Genomic DNA, 23,473 nt, shown 5'->3' with positions numbered 1-23,473 from the left:
TTAGGGAGACAAAAATTGTTCTCCTCCTACACACACACACACACACCCCTTCTTGCTGCCTGAACACAGAGGATTTGATTATGCATAGAATAAATTGTATTCCCTGTTTAATGGCAAGGTAATTTTCTGGAATAAACTCTTGAAAAGCTTGAATGAAAACAATTTAATACAGCACCTGGGACTCTTCAGCATAACAGAATAGTTTCCTAAGAAGAATATGGCAAATTTGTTTTTCTGCAGTCCCTTAGGAACAACAGGAAAAACCTTTGCTTTCAATTACCAACTGGTCTCAGCATCCACGTAGAAATTTTATTCAAAGCAGCAACATACTATGCTCTGGAGTAGATTCCATTTCCATTACATTTTAATTATTGAACAGTAAGCTACCACAAGGAAAATGATACTGCCCACAGATAATTCCAACGCTTAATCTTGGTACTGGCGGAGGGAACAACCCCCACCCCCAAAATTCTGCAATATTTGAAAGTGCACAACTTACTTGCCTATGTAACTTAGTTGCATCCTCCCCACAACTTTCCTGTGTAAGTCCAAGCCCAACCTTCCCATGCTCTGCAGAGGGCTTTAAGTCATGTCTACTTGCCTTAACAGATGTCCCAAGCAAGTGTGACTTGAAGCTGCCTGAAATGGCTTGTGTGTACATACAGTGGTACCTAGGTTCTCAAATTTAATCCGTTCTGGGAGTCCGTTTGACTCTGAAATGGTTCAAAAACCAAGGCATGGCTTTCGATTGGCTGCAGGAGCTTCCTGCACTCAATCAGAAGCTGCAGAAGCCGCATTGGATGTTCGGCATCCAAAAAAAGTTCACACTCACTTCTGGGTTTGTGGTGTTCGGGAGTCGATTTGTTTGGGAGCCAAGCCGTTTGAGTTCCAAGGTACCACTGCATATTGGATGTGCAGAGAATGGGACCTCCCAGTGTTCAATGGAAGTGTGATTAACGGCTTCCACGTGCAAATAGCTGCACATGTGCAGAAGCCATTTCATGCAGCTGCACTCTTGCAGAGGTTGGGGGAGAAGCCAGAAGAAATAATCCACGCATGAAACAGCTTCTGTTCATATGCCTTAAACTTTTTGTTTTGAAAATATTAATTCACTCCTGCCCTGCTCAGCACAGCACTGAGTCCGCATCCTCCATAATCACTCCTAAATGACACCCCTGTGTTGGCAAAGTCAGCTGTTTTATCTCTCTCTCTCTTTTTTTTAAAAAAGAATCCTGTAACTGAGTCATTGTTGAGTGTGAATTGAACTGTGAAGGTAATCTGAGCTGTTTGCAGTTTTGAAGAGGGCTGGAAGGGGTGGAATGAGAAGCTGCTTTCATGTGCAATTAACTCAAAAGTTTTAAAGAAAGAAGATGCCCCCCACTGATTGCTGTCTGCTCCTTCCAGAGCTTAATTTCTAAACTGTAAAGTGACATGGCTTAATTGCCTCAAAGGTGTGATCTCTAACTCAATTGTGTTCCAGGTGGGAATGGATGGGAGGAAGTGTCTGCTTCAAAGAGAGACAGAAACATACACTCTTGTTTTAATATTTCTAGCCCGGCTGTCAACTTTGAGATTACACTTAACTAATAGGGATGGTTGATTAATCTGATATTTGAGAATTCCATTATGAACCAACGGATCCTCGCATCCCATACTAAGGCTACCCTCTGGCTTCACACTTCCTGATATATATATATGCATTTTAAAATGTGTGTTTTGAGAAAGAAAAATGGTTTCAGTTTGCTATTCACACAAGTGGTTAAAAAATAAATAAACCACAAATTACAGCAGAAATAGGACAGAAAAGAATTGAACAGTGAACGCCAGTGTCCATCCCTACTTACAAGAGAAATTACATTCCAAACTCCCCAACCACAAAATTTGCAGTTCCAGAGATGCTGTAATGGCAATCCATTCTAAGTAATTACCTGGTTCATATGACATGGTAAGTGTGGGACCAGTCTGGTCTGTGGCAGAGCATCTGCTTTGCATACAGAAGTTCCCAGCTTCAATCCAGGTAGGGCTGGGAGTGTGGGACAGGAAGTCCTTTTCCTGAAACCCTGAAGAGCTGCTGCTGGTCAGTGCACAATACTGAGCTAAGTAGATCAAAGCCTTGACTCAGTATATGGCAACTTCCTGTGTGTTCGACTCCCAAGAAGAAGAAGAGAAGAAGAGTTTGGATTTGATATCCCGCCTTTCACTCCCCTTCAGGAGTCTCAAAGCGGCTAACAATCTCCTTTCCCTTCCTCCCCCACAACAAACACTCTGTGAGGTGAGTGGGGCTGAGAGACTTCAAAGAAGTATGACTGGCCCAAGGTCACCCAGCAGCTGCATGTGGAGGAGCGGAGACGCGAACCCGGTTACCCAGATTACGTGACTACCGCTCTTAACCACTACACCACCACTGCTTTGCTCTTCCCCTGTCCCCTTCATCACTACGCTATGCATTGCTGAACTAAGTTGGCTTAATGTGACATCTAAGCAAGCGTAGTCAGATATATCAAGAGCATTTATTGTGGTTGTTTTTCTATATACATCATGATAACTATAGCAGTGTTATGAGCACAGTTCAAGCAGCAAATCCTTTTTCAAGAAATGAAATCCCTGCCTTTGGAATTTATACCTAGTATGTAGGTCATTTAATTCTTGCAGCAATTATAACTCAGGGCAGTGGTCTGAACATAATGGTAAACCATGGCTTAGCATCACATCAATGAGCTGCAGCTAGCATCAGGCTTGTGCATTCCCCCATATCATCTATGCCTCCGGCATGCAGCAAAGAAAATGAGCAAACTCCTCTATTTCTTGTTTTAATCTAACCAGAGTTTCCCCACTACACCTAAAACTTGGAGGGGGGGGGAAACTTTGGTTAGTTTAAGTTCTAGTTGGTGAACACTTCAGGATCTTACTACAGTTTGATCCTGTCTTGTTTAAATTATATAGAGTTTTTATCTAACTGGGATTCCCAGGCAAATCTGGTTAAGGACATAATATTCTTCAATGTCTGTACACTAATGCGCAAAGCATGGGAAATAAACAAGATGAGCTTGAGCTCTTGGTACAGCAAACTAAATATGACATAATAGGCATCACTGAAACCTGGTGGGATAAGTCCCACGATTGGAATGTAATAATGGAGGGATACAATCTATTTCAGAGAAACAGACCAGACAAGAAAGGAGGAGGAGTGGCGTTATATGTCAGGGATGTGTATACCTGTGAAGAGATCCAAGATTTAGAACCTCAAAGCCAAAGTGAGAGCATTTGGGTCAAAATTAAGGGAGAGAAGAATAACAGATACCTCATTGTGGGAGTTTACTATAGATCCCCAAGCCAAACGGAGGACATAGATGATGCCTTCCTGCAACAGATGGCCAAGCATGCAAAAGGAAGGGAGATAGTAGTAATGGGGGACTTCAATTACCCGGATATTTGTTGGATGTCAAACTCAGCCAAGAGCATAAGGTCAAACAGATTCCTCACTGGCCTTGCAGACAACTTCATTGTCCAGAAAGTGGGAGAAGCAACAAGAGGAACAGCCATTTTAGATCTGGTCCTAACCAATGTTGATGACCTGGTTAGTGGGGTAGAAGTGGAAGGATCATTAGGCACGAGTGATCATGCTCTTCTGAAGTTTACTATACAGCGGAAAGGAGCAGCCAAGAATACTAGGACTCAATTTCTTGACTTTAAGAAAGCCGACTTCATAAAACTTAGGGAAGTGCTGGGTGAGATCCCATGGACAGTAATACTAAAAGGAAAGGGATTTCATGATGGCTGGGAGTTTGTTAAGAGGGAGATAGTAAAAGCACAACTTCAGGCAATACCAATGAGATGGAAACATGGAAGGTGCCTAAAGAAGCCAGGGTGGTTACCTAAAGAACTTTTAACTGAGTTAAGATTATAAAAGGATGTGTACAAAAAATGGAAAAGGGGGGAAACCACCCAAAGAGGAATTCAAACAAATAGCCAGCACATGTAGACACAAAGTCAGAAAAGCTAAAGCACAGAATGAACTCAGGCTTGCTAGAGAGGTTAAAAGCAGCAAAAAAGGCTTTTATGGGTATGTCCGTAGCAAAAGGAAGAACAAAGAAACAGTGGGGTCACTCAGAGGAGAAGATGGTGAAATGCAAACAGGGGACACAGAAAGGGCTGAACTCCTCAATGCCTTCTTTGCCTCAGTCTTCTCCGATAAAGAAAACAATGCCCGACCTGAAGAATTTGGAGCAAATGATTCAGCAGAGGAAACACAGCCCAGAATAACTAAGGAGATAGTACAAGAATACTTGGCTAGTTTAGATGTATTCAAGTCTCCAGGGCCAGATGAACTGCATCCAAGAGTATTAAAAGAACTGGCAGATGTGATCTCAGAACCACTGGCAGTCATCTTTGAGAATTCCTGGAGAACAGGCGAAGTCCCGGCAGACTGGAGGAGGGCAAATGTTGTCCCTATTTTCAAAAGGGGGAAAAGAGAGGACCCAAATAATTATCGCCCAGTCAGTCTGACATCAATACCAGGGAAGATTCTGGAGCAGATCATTAAGCAAGCAGTCTGTGAGCACCTAGGAAGGAATGCTGTGATCACCAATAGTCAGCATGGATTTCTGAAAAATAAGTCATGTCAGACTAACCTGATCTCGTTTTTTGACAAAATTACAAGCCTGGTAGATGAAGGGAACGCAGTGGATGTAGCCTACCTTGATTTCAGCAAGGCATTTGACAAGGTGCCCCATGATATTCTTGTAAAGAAGCTGGTAAAATGCGGTCTTGACTATGCTACCACTCAGTGGATTTGTAACTGGCTGACTCACCGAACCCAAAGGGTGCTCATCAATGGTTCCTCTTCATCCTGGAGAAGAGTGACTAGTGGGGTGCCACAGTGTTCTGTCTTGGGCCCGGTCTTATTCAACATCTTTATCAACGACTTGGATGATGGACTCAAGGGCATCCTGATCAAATTTGCAGATGACACCAAACTGGGAGGGGTGGCTAACACCCCAGAGGACAGGATCACACTTCAAAACGACCTTGACAGATTAGAGAACTGGGCCAAAACAAACAAGATGAACTTTAACAGGGAGAAATGTAAAGTATTGCACTTGGGCAAAAAAAAATGAGAGGCACAAATACAAGATGGGTGACACCTGGCTTGAGAGCAGTACATGTGAAAATGATCTAGGAGTCTTGGTTGACCACAAACTTGACATGAGCCAACAGTGTGATGCGGCAGCTAAAAAAAGCCAATGCAATTCTGGGCTGCATCAATAGGAGTATAGCATCTAGATCAAGGGAAGTAATAGTGCCACTGTATTCTGCTCTGGTCAGACCTCACCTGGAGTACTGTGTCCAGTTCTGGGCACCACAGTTCAAGAAGGACACTGACAAACTGGAACGTGTCCAGAGGAGGGCAACCAAAATGGTCAAAGGCCTGGAAATGATGCCTTATGAGGAACGGCTAAGGGAGCTGGGCATGTTTAGCCTGGAGAAGAGGAGGTTAAGGGGTGATATGATAGCCATGTTCAAATATATAAAAGGATGTCACATAGAGGAGGGAGAAAGGTTGTTTTCTGCTACTCCAGAGAAGCGGACACGGAGCAATGGATCCAAACTACAAGAAAGAAGATTCCACCTAAACATTAGGAAGAACTTCCTGACAATAAGAGCTGTTCGACAGTGGAATTTGCTGCCAAGGAGTGTGGTGGAGTCTCCTACTTTGGAGGTCTTTAAGCAGAGGCTTGACAACCATATGTCAGGAGTGCTCTGATGGTGTTTCCTGCTTGGCAGGGGGTTGGACTCGATGGCCCTTGTGGTCTCTTCCAACTCTATGATTCTATATTCTGGTCTCCTCTCACATGTGCTAGTGGGAGAGAGAGAAGGAGGAGTATGCAGTCCCAGGGCTCCCTGCACTCTCCCACAGAAAGCTAAACAATGCTTTAGCATAACATCAGTATTGGCCTGGCATGAGAGCCCAGTGAGCTGGCCCTAATTTCTGGTAAACCATAGTGTGCCATTACATCTAGACAAACTATGGTTGCCTTCAAACCAAGCTGATTTAGAAACAAATGATAGATTTCACAAGCCATTATTTGCTCAGTTTGCATGTATAACCAAACAACAGTTCGCAATGAAATGGGCTGTCAGAGGGGGAATTGGAGCATGCAGAGGAAGGAGGGACACCATTTTTTTAAAAAAAACCCTGTAACCTAAGGAAATGGGTGAGGAGATACTAACAATGTAAATCTAGCTATATTTTGGCACTATATCAAAGTACATTGCATTATACTGGAGAAAAATGTCTGATTTTTTTTAAATGGAATCTCACTTTGTAGGAATATCATTCAATATAAATAAGAGACTATAATCCAAAACATAAACAGCAAAATGTGAAAAAGAAGAGCAACTAAGATCAATGCCACTGTGTGGGGCTTTTGATGAGCATAAAGCATTGGGAGAAATGATGGTTATTCAGAACAGGCACAAGCACACAGTGGTTATCCATTAAGGACCTGCTCGTATATCAAGAGTGGACTACTATGGTTGTTACAATAAGGATTTAGAATAGAAGCCACCCGGACATGGAGGCATTAGCAAGTTTCTTTATCGTGCAGCGAAGCCTTTAAGAAAAAAGCAATAGTGGGAAGGAAACTGGATCTAACACAAAAAGTTTTGGGCATAAAGCTTGTTAATGTGTGTGTGTGTGTGTGTGTGTGTGTGTAGCATTGTTACACAGCAGGGAACCTTTTTCAGCCCAGGGCCACATTTCCTTCTGGGGGCCACATGCCAGTGTTGGACAGAGCCAGAGGCAAAAGCAGACAGTGCAAATAATGTAAACATTACAACCTCTGACAGTAGGCCAGTTTCTACAAACTCACACACTCCTCTCTATGTGTTCAAGGGCGCATTCCACTCTGGTGAGAAGTGTGGCCTGGAGAGACACATTCAGCCCCTGAGCCTGAGGAGCCCCTGCTCCCTAGCCCCTAACAATCCCTATATGGTGACAAGTTTTCATATCCCCTCCTCACCATGCAGGTATCTTAAGGCAACAGAACGAAGATCAATAGCTCCCTACCTCAATCTGGGTAGTGTTGTCGTGTGTGTCATCTAGCAGCAGATCTGTGAAGCCCCCAGGTTCTGAAGAGTCCTGCCCCACACTGGCTCTGTTGGTGTCAACTGACTTGAGGAACTCTGAATGCCGTTTCCATCTGTGGCTGTATCTGTAGGAATCCACGCGAATGTTCTCCTCCACTCGAGGAAAGCTTGGAGCCATTTCATAAAATGCACCTATTGACAAAGAGATTTTTGTTGGGGGAAAGAGTTAAAGTGAGATAGAAAAAATAATAATACAGCAACATTCTTTTGATATGTATTATTTACGAGTGGATCTTGCAACAAAATGTTTTGGGTTTTTTTTGCATTTCTGAAAACTTTGGGGCCTCACTGAGTAAACTGATACCTCACTCTTGTTCCATTTTATTAAAATATATATCAAATGCATTTTATTAACAACACTTTTCAGACAGAAACCTCAATGCTTCTTTATATGACAAGTTGCAGAAATATGGCATGTTAACTAGACAATATTCATACTATTGTATAGTTTGGGGGAAAACAGGAGAAAGTAAAGCAATATTTCTTTAGTTTTCAAGCAGTGAGAGATTTCTGATATGTCCAACTTTGCCTTCTTGCTTACAAACATGCACAGTATGTTTTATTTTGAAGTTACTTATCTATAGCTCTGAAAGCTATTCTGCTGCTACAGGTGACACTAATCTGCTAGTAAAAACCTTAATAAGAACTGTTCTTTGGGCCAATTCATAACTGAACACTGCCTTTCGGAGGTCAGTTTTCTGAATACATTCATTATAGGCAGCAGCAGTTTAATTTAAAAAAATCAGTGATAGATAACCTTGATCAGATGAGTGCATATGCCTTTCCAAATCTTTGTCCTAATAGCATGACTCTATGATAAATTCACATTAGGGGAGGAATGATTTGAAGGTATGGGCATTAAAAAAAAAAAGATTTTTACTTATAATAGCTAAAATGTCTTTAGATGCATATAAACACAACACTTATTTAGTTTATGATGCTGGTGGCATTTTAGAATCACGCATTAAAATTTTCAAGATTCTTGAACAGGGATCACCAGATAAGATACTTTCTAAGTTTTCTTCTAGCTCCTTGAAAACCTTTTCATAGTCTATGTGAAACTGTGCCCACGCTGTTTCTGGTCTCAAGTTCACCTTCAACCACTTACACATTTTTAAACGCCCCCATCATTCCCTGTGTTTTCTGCTAATGTAGCCCAGATGGTACCATCAATTTGCACAACCAGCAGGCTTGGTGGTGGGTGGGGTGCAGTGGGGGGGGGGGAATGGCAAAGCTTGAAACATTTTTTAAAATTTTAAGTGCAGCTTAGCCTGGGAATTCTATGAGCATCCACATCTCTCTGGTCCTGCAGCAAAAACTGCACCTTAAAACTTTACTGAACAGGTAGCTGGTTTGGAATTATCATCATCAATTTATTTATTGCCTTTTACACAATCATCTCAAGGCAATGTACAGTAAAAACAGGAAATAGTAGTTAAAAAACCCCAGCAGATGGATAGATATGGGGAAGTTTTTTATGTTTGATGTTTTTATGTGCTTAATGTTTTTGATTTGTTGGAAGCTGCCCAGAGTGGCTGGGGCAATCCAGTTAGATGGACGGCATATAAATAATAATGATAATGATAATAATAATATACAGTTATACCGCTTCTTTTTCGGGTTAAGAACCCGGCCAACCTGGAAGTGTTTACTTCTGGGTTTCGCCACGCGCACACACACACACACACAGAAACATTCTGCGTGGTTCACACATGCGCAGAAGCGTTCTGCACGGTTTGCGCATGTGCAGAAGCACTCTATCGTGCTTTGCACATGCACAGAAGCAGCACTCTGGTTATGGACTTTTTGGGGTGTGAATGGCACCCCGGAACGGATCGTGTCCGCAACCAGAGGTACCACTGTATATCTAAAACAAAACAAAAACCGGACAAAATAGATACTTGTCACTGAGGGACTTGCAAAATGAATGTGCAAGGCAATGCACAGTTCAGCCAAGGGCCCATGTGAATCACAATGATGATTTCTATCTGCACTGGCCCCCTTAGAATGAGGTTTGTGGCTCAACATGGAGAAAGCAATGTGCAGTGGTACCTCGGGTTACAAACACTTCGGGTTACAGACTCCAAGAACTTTACCTCAGGATGAGAACAGAAAACGTGTGGCGATGGCGCAACAGAAGCGGGAGGCCCCATTAGCTAAAGTGGTACCTCAGGTTAAGAACGGTTTCAGGTTAAGAACGGACCTCTGGAACGAATGAAGTTCGTAACCAGAGGTACCACTGTACAGATAAGCCTGCTGAACATAATAATATTCAAGTTAGATGCATAGTGATTTGGATCTACCCTGTAGATCCCTGTAGAAACAACTGTATCTGCTTTTGTTTGCAGGGAAAATGGATACAGCCATGTAAATAAAGGAAAATATTTTGCACATCCTAGCTTCCCCCTGCTACAGTATTAACTTTCTCTGTTTCTTCAGAGCAATAGCTGAATGCAGCTAATGACCTCTGCGGATAGAAAGACATTAGACTCACAGGAAATTTTATAAGGGACTTGGACTGTTATCACCGAAGATCTCAGAGTTTGCACTCAATTAGCACTGCAATGTCATTCAATTCAGCTGGAAAACAGCCAGATATTGTAAGGGCATCTGACAAATAGTTCCATCATAAGAGAAGGTAGCACTGATTAGCAGCAGCTTGCTTTGCAATTTATGTGGACAGAGGCAGTGCTACAATAACACTTCGTATTTCGTGATTGAGCAGCACAGTGCCTGATGCACAAGGCTTTTGTTGTTTATAATCCCTTCACTCACTGCCACACAAGACGAAACCTTGCATGAAGCTCTCCCCCAGCAAAGATCTCACAGCACTGTTTTGGAAGGAGTGAGATTAGCAGCAAGGGGGTTTATAATGAACACATAATTAAGCCTGCGTTTTGCTCTAATGATTTTAGCAGTTGTCCTTGAGGTTTGCATAAAATTAGACGCTAAAGTGATTAGGCTGGCAATTTTATTCCCCGCTTATGTTGAATTTAAATTTAAGATCGGAGCCCTACCTCGGAGGAAAGCGGCATGAAGGGAAGGGGAACTGGCAGTCTTGACAAGCTCTTACTACGCTGAGATCAGTCAGAATTAATGAATGGTTTGTTGGCTGCATTCAGGGCCACTTGTGGCTGCTGTTGATCAATCCAGCCCTCTCCAGTCAGTGCAATCAATGAGAGAAGCACTACACCAGAAATGTGTGTGTCTTATAATTCACTCAACTCAGGCAGGTCTCAAAAGAATACTTGAGCAGAGAGGGTGGGAAGAAACCGCAATTAAAAAAAAAGAAAAAAGAATAGCTACCAGCTAGGCCTTATTCTGCTACAGAGGCATTTGTGCTAAGTTGCTTCCTGAGAAACCAAAAAACAAAATAGAAAACATGCTCAACTGTGACAGTAGAAGAAAGAAGCAGATTCTATTTTAACCAATTAAGCTGAAAACAGATTCTTAATTTGTTTTTCAGGGCTATCCATCCCACAGCCTGCACCTAATATACCGCATACAGCTTAAATTTGGAATCAAATAGAATTAAGCCCTTAAAACCATTTCAGGGGTCATGTGTGTGGAGAAAACAGGCTTTCTCATGTATACTCTTAACTGAATGTGCTCACTCTCTATGCAAATGGAGCTGCACATGTTAGAAAAACCAGCAGTGGAACTTTTGAGGGGAATAGAGCTGGGGAAAAGCTGTACTGCATTCTCACTAGAAAGCATATTGTCTCAAGGGCTGCTTTCCTAGCATATCTCTCCGCATGGTCAGTCCCAGTAACTGTGAACAGCCAAATGTCTGTGGACTGATGTTTTCAATGGGAATTGAAATGGTTGCCTCAAGCAGTCTTGTGGTGGCAGTTTTATGTGGAAAGGAACTCCACGTAGGAAACACTGTGAAAACCATGTCTCAGAACCATATGCCAACAGCTTATTCCTTTGCACATCTACGCATTGAACCAATCACCACATAACACAGTCTACAGTTTGCATGCTGCTACTATCAGAAGTACTTTCCTGGTCAGTAATGTCACATTCATGTACCCCCTGAGCCCCCTTTTCTTTTTTAAAAAATAAATAATTATTATTATTACTAAGTTTTTACATCAAGTTTAAGGCACATAAAAGTAAAACGAATAGAACAATAACAGTAACAAACAAAACAAGTGTGGGGCAATCAAATGTTAAATCAATGCCAAGCAGGTTCCGTATCTATGCCAAATGTAGTCCATACTATTCCACAAGCCACCTCTTTCAAGTGACATTTCCCCTAAATGAATATAGAAGCCAGGCACAGGGAGGAAAGTGTTCTATATGCAAATCTATAAAGTTGATTAATGCTGAGTTGGGCCATTGTTCCACCCAACCTATCTAGTCCAGCAGTCCATGCCCACAGTGGCCAACCACTTGCCTATGACAGGGGTAGCCAACGTGGTGCCCTCCAGCTGTTGGGCTTCAACTCTCACCCTGCCTGTCCTTTGGCCATGCTGTCTGTGGCTGATGGGAACCGGAGTGCAAGATGGGAAGCCCACAAGCAGCATTATATGTTTCCCACTCATGCTCCCCAGGAGCTGGGATTCAAATCCACGATGTCTCTGATATGGCAGACATTATCTATTTACTTATACCCTGCCTTTCCCCCAACACTGGGACTCTATGCAGCTCACAGAAATAAAAAAAAAAAAAAATACAAATAAAGCACACATAGCTAAGAACATACAAAGGGTTATCGTTAAAAAGTAGTTAAGTTTTTGGGATTGAAACAATGCAAAGATGTATCCGCTAAAATGCAGATGATAATTAATTGATCCTAGACCCATAGAATTGTAGAGTTGGAGGGGTTATCTAGTCCAACCCCTGGGATGCAGGTGTGGGTCTCGAACCCAGAACCCTAAGAGTCTTGTGCTCTGAGCTATCCCACAGGTTAATAATAATGATTAATAGGTAGTACATAACCATCTCCTTTTTTAAACAGCTCATCACTGCAACTTGTGGTGGCAAATCTCATCATTTACATCTGTATGTTGCATGAGGGAGGACTTCATTTTATCTGTCAGAATCTCTTACCAGGGTTCTTGTATTATGAGGGAGCAGCTTCTCCTTATCTACTTTCTCCACACCTTCCATGATTATACACACCTATGCCACATCCCTCACATTACTTACTTGCATTTTCCCTAAGCTCAGAAGTCCCAAGCTTTGTGACTCTCTGTTTTTAGGAGAGTCCAGCCTGGTACTACAATCTAGTCTGATTGATAATAGCTTTCCAGAGTCTCAGATATTCCTGTCACCTCTGGCCTGAGCCTTTCTATCCACTGGAGATTCTGGGGATTGAACGTCCTTTTGCATGCAAAACATTTGTTCTGCCACTGAACTCTGGCTGCAGAATTACAATGTGCAAGGAATAAATTACACGCTTATTGCAAGCTACAACATGCATGCAACTCCCCTGGACTGTGCATGGTGCGCTGAGGACCTGCATCAACTAGTGGCCACTAGGTGTCAGCAAACTTTTTCAGCAGGGGGCCAGTCCACTGTCCCTCAGACCTTGTCGGGGGCCGGACTATATTTTTTTTGGGGGGGATGAATGAATTCCTACGCCCCACAAATAACCCAGAGATGAATTTTAAATAAAAGGGCACATTCTACTCATGTAAAAACACGCTGATTCCCGGACCGTCCGCAGGCCAGATTTAGAAGGCGATTGGGGTGGATCGGGCCCCCGGGCCTTAGTTTGCCTACCCATGGGTTAGGAGGACAGCCTGAAGGAACAACTGGTATATCACTGTGATATACTGAAAAAATAAAAACACAAATACAAGCATCTAGCTGTCAGAAGAAAAAATATCAGCAGACTGTTTGCTTAATTCCTAGAAGTGTAAACTGCCTATTTGCTCTTGGGCAGCTATTCTTGTTTTTAAATGGGCTGCCCTTTGCAACTAGTGCTTGGAGACACATTGGAAGAGTGTAATAAAACTGGTAATGTACAGAAACCTACCATATAGCTTCAAGGGATAGCGCACATTTTTAACTTTGCAAAGTGTTTCCTTAAACAAAAGAAAATGCTCATGGCAAAAAGAAATCCTGAATAAACTGGACAACTGGCAGGCCTTTTCCTTATGGGCTATTAAGCTCCTCTTGTGGGGAAAAATAAACAAAATAAGCTGTGCTTTAGAAAAGAGACAGACTCAAGGATACACAGGCAATGACAATAGATGCGTGATCACCGACACATGGGTCCTTTAGGATCTGGAAGCTCAAATGGGGGCAGAAGTGGGGGAGCGAAACAGAAGCAGGGCATCCACCAGTGTATACAGAGGCCGTGAAGGGAACCCATGTAAATAATTTTAATGGAATCTTAAGAGGTGGATCCAGACATAATGCCATTTCATGAACTAGCCCTGTGCCTCCTCCCCTTCGCTCCTCCCTTTTCACTCTCTAATAATAGGTGCCCAGAGTGGCTGGGGAAACCCAGCCAGATGGGCGGGGTATAAAGAATAAATTATTATGATTATATTATAACTTCCCCCCTCACTTCTGATCAAGGCTGCAATCTTAACCATAATCGCTCAGAATGAAGACCTATTTAATTTACTAGGGCTTACTCCCAGGCTGGGCTGGATGAATCCCAAGCCGGAATTAAGATCGCAGGAAGAAATATCAACAACCTCAGATATGCAGATGACACAACCTTGATGGCAGAAAGTGAGGAGGAATTAAAGAACCTTTTAATGAGGGTGAAAGAGGAGAGCGCAAAATATGGTCTGAAGCTCAACATCAAAAAAACGAAGATCATGGCCACTGGTCCCATCACCTCCTGGCAAATAGAAGGGGAAGAAGTGGAGGCAGTGAGAGATTTCTTGGGCTCCATGATCACTGCAGATGGTGACAGCAGTCACGAAATTAAAAGACGCCTGCTCCTTGGGAGAAAGGCGATGGCAAACCTAGACAGCATCTTAAAAAGCAGAGACATCACCTTACCAACAAAGGTCCGTATAGTTAAAGCCATGGTCTTCCCAGTAGTGATGTATGGAAGTGAGAGCTGGACCATAAAGAAGGCTGGTCGCCGAATAATTGATGCTTTTGAATTATGGTGCTGGAGGAGACTCTTGAGAGTCCCATGGACTGCAAGAAGATCAAACCTATCCATTCTTAAGGAAATCAGCCCTGAGTGCTCACTGGAAGGACAGATCGTGAAGCTGAGGCTCCAATACTTTGGCCACCTCATGAGAAGAGAAGACTCCCTGGAAAAAACCCTGATGTTGGGAAAGATGGAGGGCACAAGGAGAAGGGGACGACAGAGGACGAGATGGTTGGACAGTGTTCTCGAAGCTACAAACATGAGCCTGACCAAACTGCGGGAGGCAGTGGAAGACAGGAGTGCCTGGCGTGCTCTGGTCCATGGGGTCACGAAGAGTTGGACACGACTAAACAACAACAAACAACAACACTCCCAGGTTAGGACTGCAGCTTTAGTGGCAAACCATATAAATCAGAATACAGCAAGCTATGGCTTGTGCAAACCATAGGTTGCAAGATCTGGATGTAACAGCAAATTATAGCTGGCAGCTAAAGCAGAAATGAGAGAGGAAATCAGATGTGCAAAAGGAGGAATGGGTGTACAAGTTCAGGGATCTGTTCATATAGCAGCAAGCCAGTGTTTGATGTTATGTCTGAAATGACCCACATGTGCACATTAACACCCACCCACGCAAATAATGTGTGTGTGTCTCTACAAACAAATTAAGCTAACATCTTATTAGTGATAATAATTTGCATGTGTTTCCTAATTTTGAATTATTTATTATTCCACTTCTACTAATCACAGGTAGACCTCTTTATTTAGAAATCCTCATTGCTACCCTTCTGAGATATCACAAGACACTGCCCAAAATCTTCCCATCTTATCTTAAAATACAGGGGAAGATCGTCATAATGCTTAATAATAATAATAATAATAATAATAATAATAATAATAATTTATATATTTATTTATACCCCGCCCATCTGGCCAGGTTTCCCCAGCCATTCTGGGCAGCTCCCAACAGATTATTAAAAACATGATAAAACATCAAACATTAAAAACTTCCTTAAACAGGGCTGTCTTCAGATGTCTTCTAAAAGTCAGATAGTTGCTTATTTCCTTGACATCTGGTGGGAGGGCCTTCCACAGGGCGGGCACCACTACTGAGAAGGCCCTCTGCCTGGTTACCTGTAACCTCAGTTCTTGCAGTGAGGGAACTGCCAGAAGGGCCACGGCACTGGACCTCAGTGTCTGGGATGAACGATGGGGGTGGAGACGCTCCTTCAGGTATACTAGGGCTGAGGCCATTTAGGGCTTTAAAGGTCAGCCCCAACACTTTGAATTGTGCTGGGAAACATACTGGGAGCCAATGTAGGTTTTTCAGGACTGATGTTATATGGTCTCGGCGGCGACTCCCAGTCACCAGTCTAGCTACTGCATTCTGGATTAGTTGTAGTTTCCAGGTCACCTTCAAAGGTAGTCCCATCTAGAGTACATTGCAGTAGTCCAAGTGGGAGATAACTAGAGCATGCACCACTCTGGCGAGACAGTCTGCGGGCAGATAGGGTCTCAGCCTGTGTACCAGATGGAGCTGGTAGACAGCTGCCCTGGACACAGAATTGACCTGCGCCTCCATGGACAGCTGTGAGTCCCAGGGTATGCACCTGGTCCTTCGAGGGCACAACTACCCCATTCAGGACCAGGGAGTCCTCCACACCCGCCTGCCCCCCTAAAACAGTACTTCTGTCTTGTCAGGATTCAGCCTTAATCTGTTAGCCGCCATCCATCCTCCAACCGCCTCCAGAAACTCACACAGGACTTAAGGGTCTACCCATTATCAAGTGGATGGAACAGGATATGTAGAGAGGGAGCCACAATGACTAGTGTCCCACATCAGTCTCCTTTGGGAAGGACTGTCAATCTGTATGACACACATCTAGTCGCTCCTGAGCTTAATTAATCCTATGAATGTTTACACAGAAGTTAAGTTCTACAGAGTCCAATGGAACTGCAAACTTTGTCAAGTATGAATCATTTACTCCTACTAATAATATGCCTACCAATAAAGCACTGGAACTCTATCCTATCGCTCAGTGTTTTCACATTGATCATGTGAGTCACAGCCTTTTAAAAAACAATGTTTCTAATAACCTTCTTTGCAACTGTTAAAACAAAATTGCTTCATCCACATTTATCACAGTGGCAGTTTACATTTTAGAAAATAAGAGATAACTAACAGCCAGCCAGCTGACTGCTCAAATAATATCAACTGACTGCTTCCCGAACCTTAGTTTTTAGAATCATTTACCATTTAAGAGAAAGTGGAACCATCTAATCCTCCATTTAAATGCAAATTCTCATTCTGCTCTTGAGGGGTTTCCAGAGAATGCTAACTCCACCTTATTTAAACACATTGGACATACACTTAGAGGGATTTTTTCCAGTCAATTACTGGATTATAAATACTTCCGCAAGATCAAGCACCAATGTTTAAGAGAGCCTCATCTATAATACAGGCGTGTCGGTTCTTCCCCTGCTTGGAAACCAGCCCACTTGAGGTTTCTCAAGGTTGTCACAAAACCATGCCACCCAGCAAGAGAGGGAACTTTATTTCTTGGCCTGGTCTTAGAACAGTAGCAGTCTTTTATACACAAGAGCACTTCACTTTGCTAAGTGAAGTGACAGATGTCTAACTTTAAATTCCTGCTGCCGTTAATTAAGACATTTTACATAGGTGCTATAATTAAAAGCAAGGGAATGACACTGATTCTTTCCCCACAACAAGGCAGGAACGTCTTGAAATATAAGGCAAAGATTCATTTTCATCATGGAACAGGTCTTCGTATTATCATGCATTTTTCTCCCATTGTCATTATACGAGAAATTCTTTTTCTGCTTCTTTATGTGATAATGATGTGCGGTTGTAGCCAACTAAGCTCTGCTCAGAGGAGACGCATTGAAATTAATGGACTAAGTCAATCATGTCTATCCTTTCGCAGAATCTCAGAATTGTAGAGTTGGTAGGGACCACAAGGATCATCTAGTAGTCCAACCCCCTGAAATGCAAAAATCTTTTTGTTCAACATGGGGCTTGAACCCACAATCCTGAGATTAAGAGTCTCATGCTGTATCAACTGAGCTAGTAACACTAATGGATACAGCACATGGTCACCACAATATGGTCCTTCAAGCCAAACATATCCAAATTAGCTGTCTCCTGTGGCCTTCCTTCCTTTGTTGTTGCTCCGACACCATTAAGAGCAGGAAGCTTTCAGTATCATGGTAGGTTGCCAGAGCGTGCTGGTGGTTCATGTTAGCCATAGCAGATCATTGGGGGGGGGGTGTCAAACCTACATGGTGATTCCAGATATTGACATTGGGATATTCTGAATGCAAATTGTGTTCTCTCCCACGGCACTATAGCTCCTTCCTTCTTGATGCACATTGTCCAAATATAAACGGTGGCCCAGTTTTATATTATTAACAACCATCTGCATGGTTCACAAGAATCTGCTAGCAATCTCCTCTATCAGAAGATGGCTGCTTATTACTTTTCATTTGATTTTTGTCCCATAGTCCGTAATCAAAGGAGAAAGATCTGTAGAAAACATAAACAGTGGTTGTCTGGAATTAAAAACTATGAATGCTATGTTAGCCGTACTCAGAGTAGACTGATTGATATCAGTGGCCTTGGGTCCACTGACCGACATTAGATATCACCCTAAATAGGGTATCCTTAAGCAGTGAGATGGAAAGGAAACTTTGGGGTTTCCTTCTTATTTGTCACAGTCGAAGTGAATTAGCCGTTATTGTGCATCATGCATAGTAATTTGGGAGGAAAAACATATAGGAGGGGAAGTGGCCCATCTTATTGGAAGGGGGATAAAATTAGCCTGTTGGGGTTTGTTTTACCCCTAATTCTTTCCACCAAAGTTTGCATTTCTAACAAGCATATAGCAACGTTGACCCAACAGATAATTTCCATCCCTGCCAAAACAAGAACATGGCCAACAGGCATCTTTCATCATCCCCTCCAGCTTCAGTTAAGGTAAAACATCAGCCAGCTATAAAGACCAAGAAATGTTTAAACAGCCTGGCAATCTTTTGCCTAACAGAGTCCTTTTTTTGCCAAGGCTTCAACCCACAGACTGGCTGACAGCCCATCTTCAACCACAGAAGCCACCGTCAGGTTTGGAAAGAAACCCTTTACATCTTGTGGTAAAGAATGGATTCTGGAATAATCTGATTTGTCGAGTGCTGTGGAAATACACTGAGCCTTATTACATTCTACCTACTGCAGAACAGAGAACAACTTTAGAAATCACACTTAATTCAGGCCTGTAAACAAGACAGCCGCCTAATTGATTGTGGGGAGAGATAATAGCCTCCAGGCAACCCTGCAGATAAGCATTTGTGAATCAAAAAGAGGGCTGGCTCTTTTAGGGTTTTTATTTCCAGTCATCATTGTTCTGCCCATCACCAACAAGGGTAAGAGTAGGTAAGAGGGCTAGTTAAAAGACTAACTTCTGTGAACTTATTTGAAAGGCTGCACTTAATTGGTAAGTCAAAATCGATTTTAGAAGGATGAGTGCAATCTTCTAACTTAAATTCATGGGTCACAAACTTGAGGGCCATTATTTGTTTTAAACTAGGACTGTCACCTGACTAAATAAATGCTAATCACGAATCCTATCAGTTTGAGACTGGTCCTAACTGGGGCCTGAGGGTGACAGATTCTTCACTGCCCTTGGTGGTAGTGGGGGGAAGGTTTTATATTTTTGGGCATGCTAACTCAAAGCAGATTTTTCTCTTTAGGAAATGCATATCCTCCAACATGTTGAGTCCCAAAACTGGGACACACGTCTTCCCACCCACGAGATCATGGAGATCATGGACACATGAGACCACGTGCCCCACAAGACAGGGGCTCTCACAGCGCCCAAAAATGTGCATTCTGGAGCGCTGTGTGAGATTGCAGCCCTGAAGGGACACTTTTTTCAGGGCAAGATCTTGGTGTGAAATTGCACAAGGTCATGGCAACCAAAATGGCCGCCACGCTCCCACGGGGCAGGAAAAAATGGGATGTCCCGGTTTTTCTGAGACACTTGGAGGGTAAGGAAATGGGATGAGATTTGGATCCATCACAAGCCTCATTCTGCCCTCATAATGCCCAGTTTGGGAAGCTACTAACAGCAGCAGTGCCACCCACAGGGACAGCAAAGGAATCCATGGTAGCAGAGCACCTCCATTTGTGGACAACAGTGGAGAAAGACCTCTGCTGCATCCTAACCCAACAGCAAGGATAGGAGATCATGGTTGCTTGTCAATTAATTGATTGATTCACTAGTTTTTAGATGATGTATGTGTGCGCATAATTTTAGCTGCAGTCTAAAACCTGTGAGATAAAAGGCAAATCCTTCTTTTAAGATGGTTCTTACAATCTACAGTTTTTATAAAAATAAAGGGGTGGGGTGAAGATTTTGCTGCCCAATACGTTACGGCCAAACAGAAACATATTTAACCAATTGTAACAAATTAATTGGTTAACGGTTGTTGCCCTGTTTAAAATATTTACATTCCACTTTCCTGAGGCTCAAGGCAGTTGACGTAAGACACAATACAGTGGTGCCTCGCAAGACGAAAAGAATCTGTTCTGTGATTCTCTTCGTCTAGCGGTTTTTTCGTCTTGCGAAGCAAGCCCATTGACGGATTAGCGGATTAGCGCTATTAGTGCTATTAGCGGTTTATCAGCTTATCGGATCAGCTGATAAGCGGCTTAGCAGCTTAGAAAAGGGGGGGGGAGGAAAAAACCCCGCAGGAACTCGCAAGACATTTTCGTCTTGCGAAGCAAGCCCATAGGAGATTCATTTTGCGAAGCACCTCCAAAATGGAAAACTCTTTCGTCTAGCGAGTTTTCCGTCTTGCGAGGCATTCGTATTGCGGGGCACCACTGTAGAGTGGTTGCAGACCTTTCAAAAGGGCATGTGGAAGATCTGGTGTTGATAAGACAATTCCCATGTTCTATGGAACAACATTCCTGATGATCTGCACTTTCCAGGGGGGAAATGAATACACTTTTGTTCCAACAGGCTTTTCCAGCTGGATTAATAGATCTTTACCATGAGTGTCCACTGTTAGGGTTTTAGTCTTGTTTGAAATGTATCTGCTATGTGTGTGTGTTGTTTAAACTGCTTTGAATTACATGTAAATTGCCTTGAGATGCTGGTTTAGAAAGTGATTAATAAATCAAAGATGACAATGAGAATAATTACTATTATTCCAGCACCTCAGAGAAATGGCAAAAGAGGGCCTGCTCAAAAGCATTGTTCATCTCATACAATGGGTAGATCAGAAAAATGATGGCAGCACAAGCATTAAAATGGAGAGAAACAGCACCATGGACTGGTTGGACGCAGGGGAGTGGTGGAAGGCACCAGCTGGGGAACCTGCGAGGGAAGAATGTCAGAGCCAGGGGGTTGGCGGTGGGACGACCACCAGCACCCAGAAAAATGCAGGCAGGAAGCCCAGTTACTACAGAGCTGGCTGAATATATTGTTACTTCCCTAGGGTACCTTCTGAACCGGCTTGAAGACAGCTGTAAGAAAATAACATTACAGCCCTCAATCTTTGAGGTTACAGAAGCGGGCAGAAGTACTGTCAGACCTGTCTGTTCCAAAAAGAGTTGGGACCTATACCACAACTCTAGCTGATGAAAGAGACTTCTGGCTACTAAGGCTATCTGGTTCCAAGTTCCAAATCTGATCCAACGGAATAAGTACAACACCCACACCAAAGCAAGCAGAACTACCCTCAGGAGCTCTAAGATTTCCTACTAGAATCTCCTCTTGTCAACTTTAAACAATCCCTGTTCTAGGCAGCACATACAGCTTGGGCTACTAAGCAATGAACTTCAGGAAACACCATAAAATACATGATCTTCCACACAGGTGGGAATATCCGTCTAAAACAGAATCTTGAAAAAGTAGCACACTTCCACAATGCTTTTTATTTACTTATTTTACATCCAGTCTGCTGCTCCAAGATACCTTACAACACGGATCAACAATCAGGTGCCCATGGGCAACATGGCACCCACAAAAGCCTTCTTCAGTGCCCCAAGGATGCACCATAACTCCCAGATTCTAAGCGTTCATTAAAAAAATAATTGCATTTTTAGAACCTGAGACATGAGGCAAATCGTGCAGGCACCATTCTTCCCAGTTGTGGGGTGATAAATTAGCCTGCTCTTGCTCTTTTGGTGTTTCACCTGGGCAGGACCCCTGTCCCCCCAAAATGCCCTCCCTAGGAAAATTCCTGCATGTTTGCGAGAGAGGGAGAGATGTACACATGTAGTCAGTGTGAAAGGGGGGAGGGAGTGTACATATGTATGTGTGGCCTGTGAGAGGGAGGTAAGAGGGAGGTAAGAAATAGCAGCAGCAGCTTCCTTCTAGTGCCCTCTGGCCTACTTGACTATGCCACTGCATTTTTCTTTTGCTCTGTCAGCCCTTAGACCCAGGAGCCGAGTGAGCTCTGCTGACAAAAATGTCTCTTGCCCGCTCTCTGGTAGACTCACGCCATACTTTTAAACTGACATACAGAAGCTCGGTACAGCAAAACCTGATAACTTCCGCAACGGAGCTGCATGGAACTGTGTCAAGCTGATGTCAGTAATAGACGAAGGGAATAAATCTCCCTTCAGCTGCCAGTTTTATTAAATTCAGGATCATTTTGCTCCAGGCTCCAATGCCTTCTTTCTCTGAGTCTGCACATAACAGCTCCTCCAAGGTTTTCCTGCTTAAGCCAGTGCATGGCTTCAGAAACCACCGACCACTTCCAAGGACATGAACGCTGCCAACAACATTGGGTTTGACCAGAGTGCTAATGCCCACTCACTCCCTTTCCATCGGTGGTCAACCAAAGGATCGCCACTTCCTCCCACTCGGAAATTAGCAGCACAGAAACAACACTGTCACAATTCCATCCCCGCCAGGGTATACTCCAAGGGCAGGCTTCCATATGCAATCTGCTTTCTTATTACATGCTGCTTAAGCGATATCCCAGAGCTATTTTAAACATCTGTTTAGTTACTTTTCATTCCATGTACAGATAAACCCTTCTTCCCATTTAATCCTGTGGAGAGAAAAAATCTTATAGAGAAAGAATATTTCATAAGAAAATGCGCATGGACTGAGAGAAAATACAAGTCTAAATTGTTTCTGTTTGCATAAACCAAAGGTCAGAGGGAACATCCTGATATATAAGGCACTTTGGCTGTCTTCCTTCAACTGGTAAAGACATTTTTATTCTAGCATTTTTATTCCATTTTGCCTCCCAGGTATCTGGTGTAAAAGGTCATGTTTTATCTGTCTTCGCTGTATCTTTAGTATGTTATTATTATATTTCAAATACTTTTATTGTATTTTATGACATTATGGTATTGTGATTTTAAACTGTTGGAAGATGCCCTAAATAGTACATAGTACTAAAAATTGTAATAACTGTGATCCTTAGCAACTGTGAGGATGGCTGAGAATACTCAATATTTAAGCAAAAACAACAAATAGTGTTTTGGTACCTTAAAGACATTAGAAATCTGATACATTTCATGAGATACACTGAAAGGGATGTTCACACATCAAATTCAATGAGTATACAATCTGTGTACACAAACAGTTGTGTACATTTGTATGTACTGTACATTAACATGTAATGCTCAACAAATGTATAATCTGAATGCACAAGAAATGAGATGAGCAAAACTGTATGCTAAGTTGTACATGTGTAGAGACAATTTGTAAATGTGCTTAGTGTAATGTGCAAATAACTCAGCCCTATTCCTATGACTCATAAGTTTCAAACTCTTTTCAATTTTAAATTGTTGTGGCCCACCCTGGGATGGTGAAGGGAGAATAATAAATTCAGACACACAAAACAACTTCATTTTCATCAGTGTTACTAATGCTAAGCATCAGTATATCTGATTGGGAGACCTGAGCTTGTATAGTATTTTTCTTTAATGATTGTAATGTGAGATTGTCAATGGAATTTTTTTTATCAATGCCAATGTCAAACATAAAGAGTTGGTGTTCTTTCATATGACAGCAGCAAGACAAATAGTTGCTTCCAAACTGAAAAAAACCCACCCCCTCCCATCACAGAAACATGGAGCCAATATGTGTGGGATATAGCACTTCTGGAACACTTAACTCACCATTGGAGGGCAATTAGATGAATAACAAAGAAAGATGGGTGTGACTCCATATGGTCTTGATTTATATCGTTTATTAACAATAGTACAGCAGTCTCAGC

General features: G+C 42.6%; 1 protein-coding gene across 1 annotated transcript in view; it reads right to left on the bottom strand.

The window, feature by feature from the left end:
• Positions 1-23,473, bottom strand: part of PLXDC2 (plexin domain containing 2) — a 241,551-nt gene that overhangs the window by 131,044 nt on the left and 87,034 nt on the right. Inside the window, exon 2 of the mRNA XM_082193641.1 lies at positions 7,070-7,281. Within this exon, the coding sequence (XP_082049767.1) occupies positions 7,070-7,281 (212 nt within the window). The remainder of the gene's footprint in view (positions 1-7,069; positions 7,282-23,473) is intronic.

The sequence above is a fragment of the Podarcis vaucheri genome, assembly GCF_965113315.1.
Source record: "Podarcis vaucheri genome assembly, chromosome: 12".
NCBI lineage: Eukaryota > Metazoa > Chordata > Lepidosauria > Squamata > Lacertidae > Podarcis > Podarcis vaucheri.
Note: the sequence above shows the minus strand (reverse complement) of the source record. Positions and strands in the feature narration are given on the sequence as shown.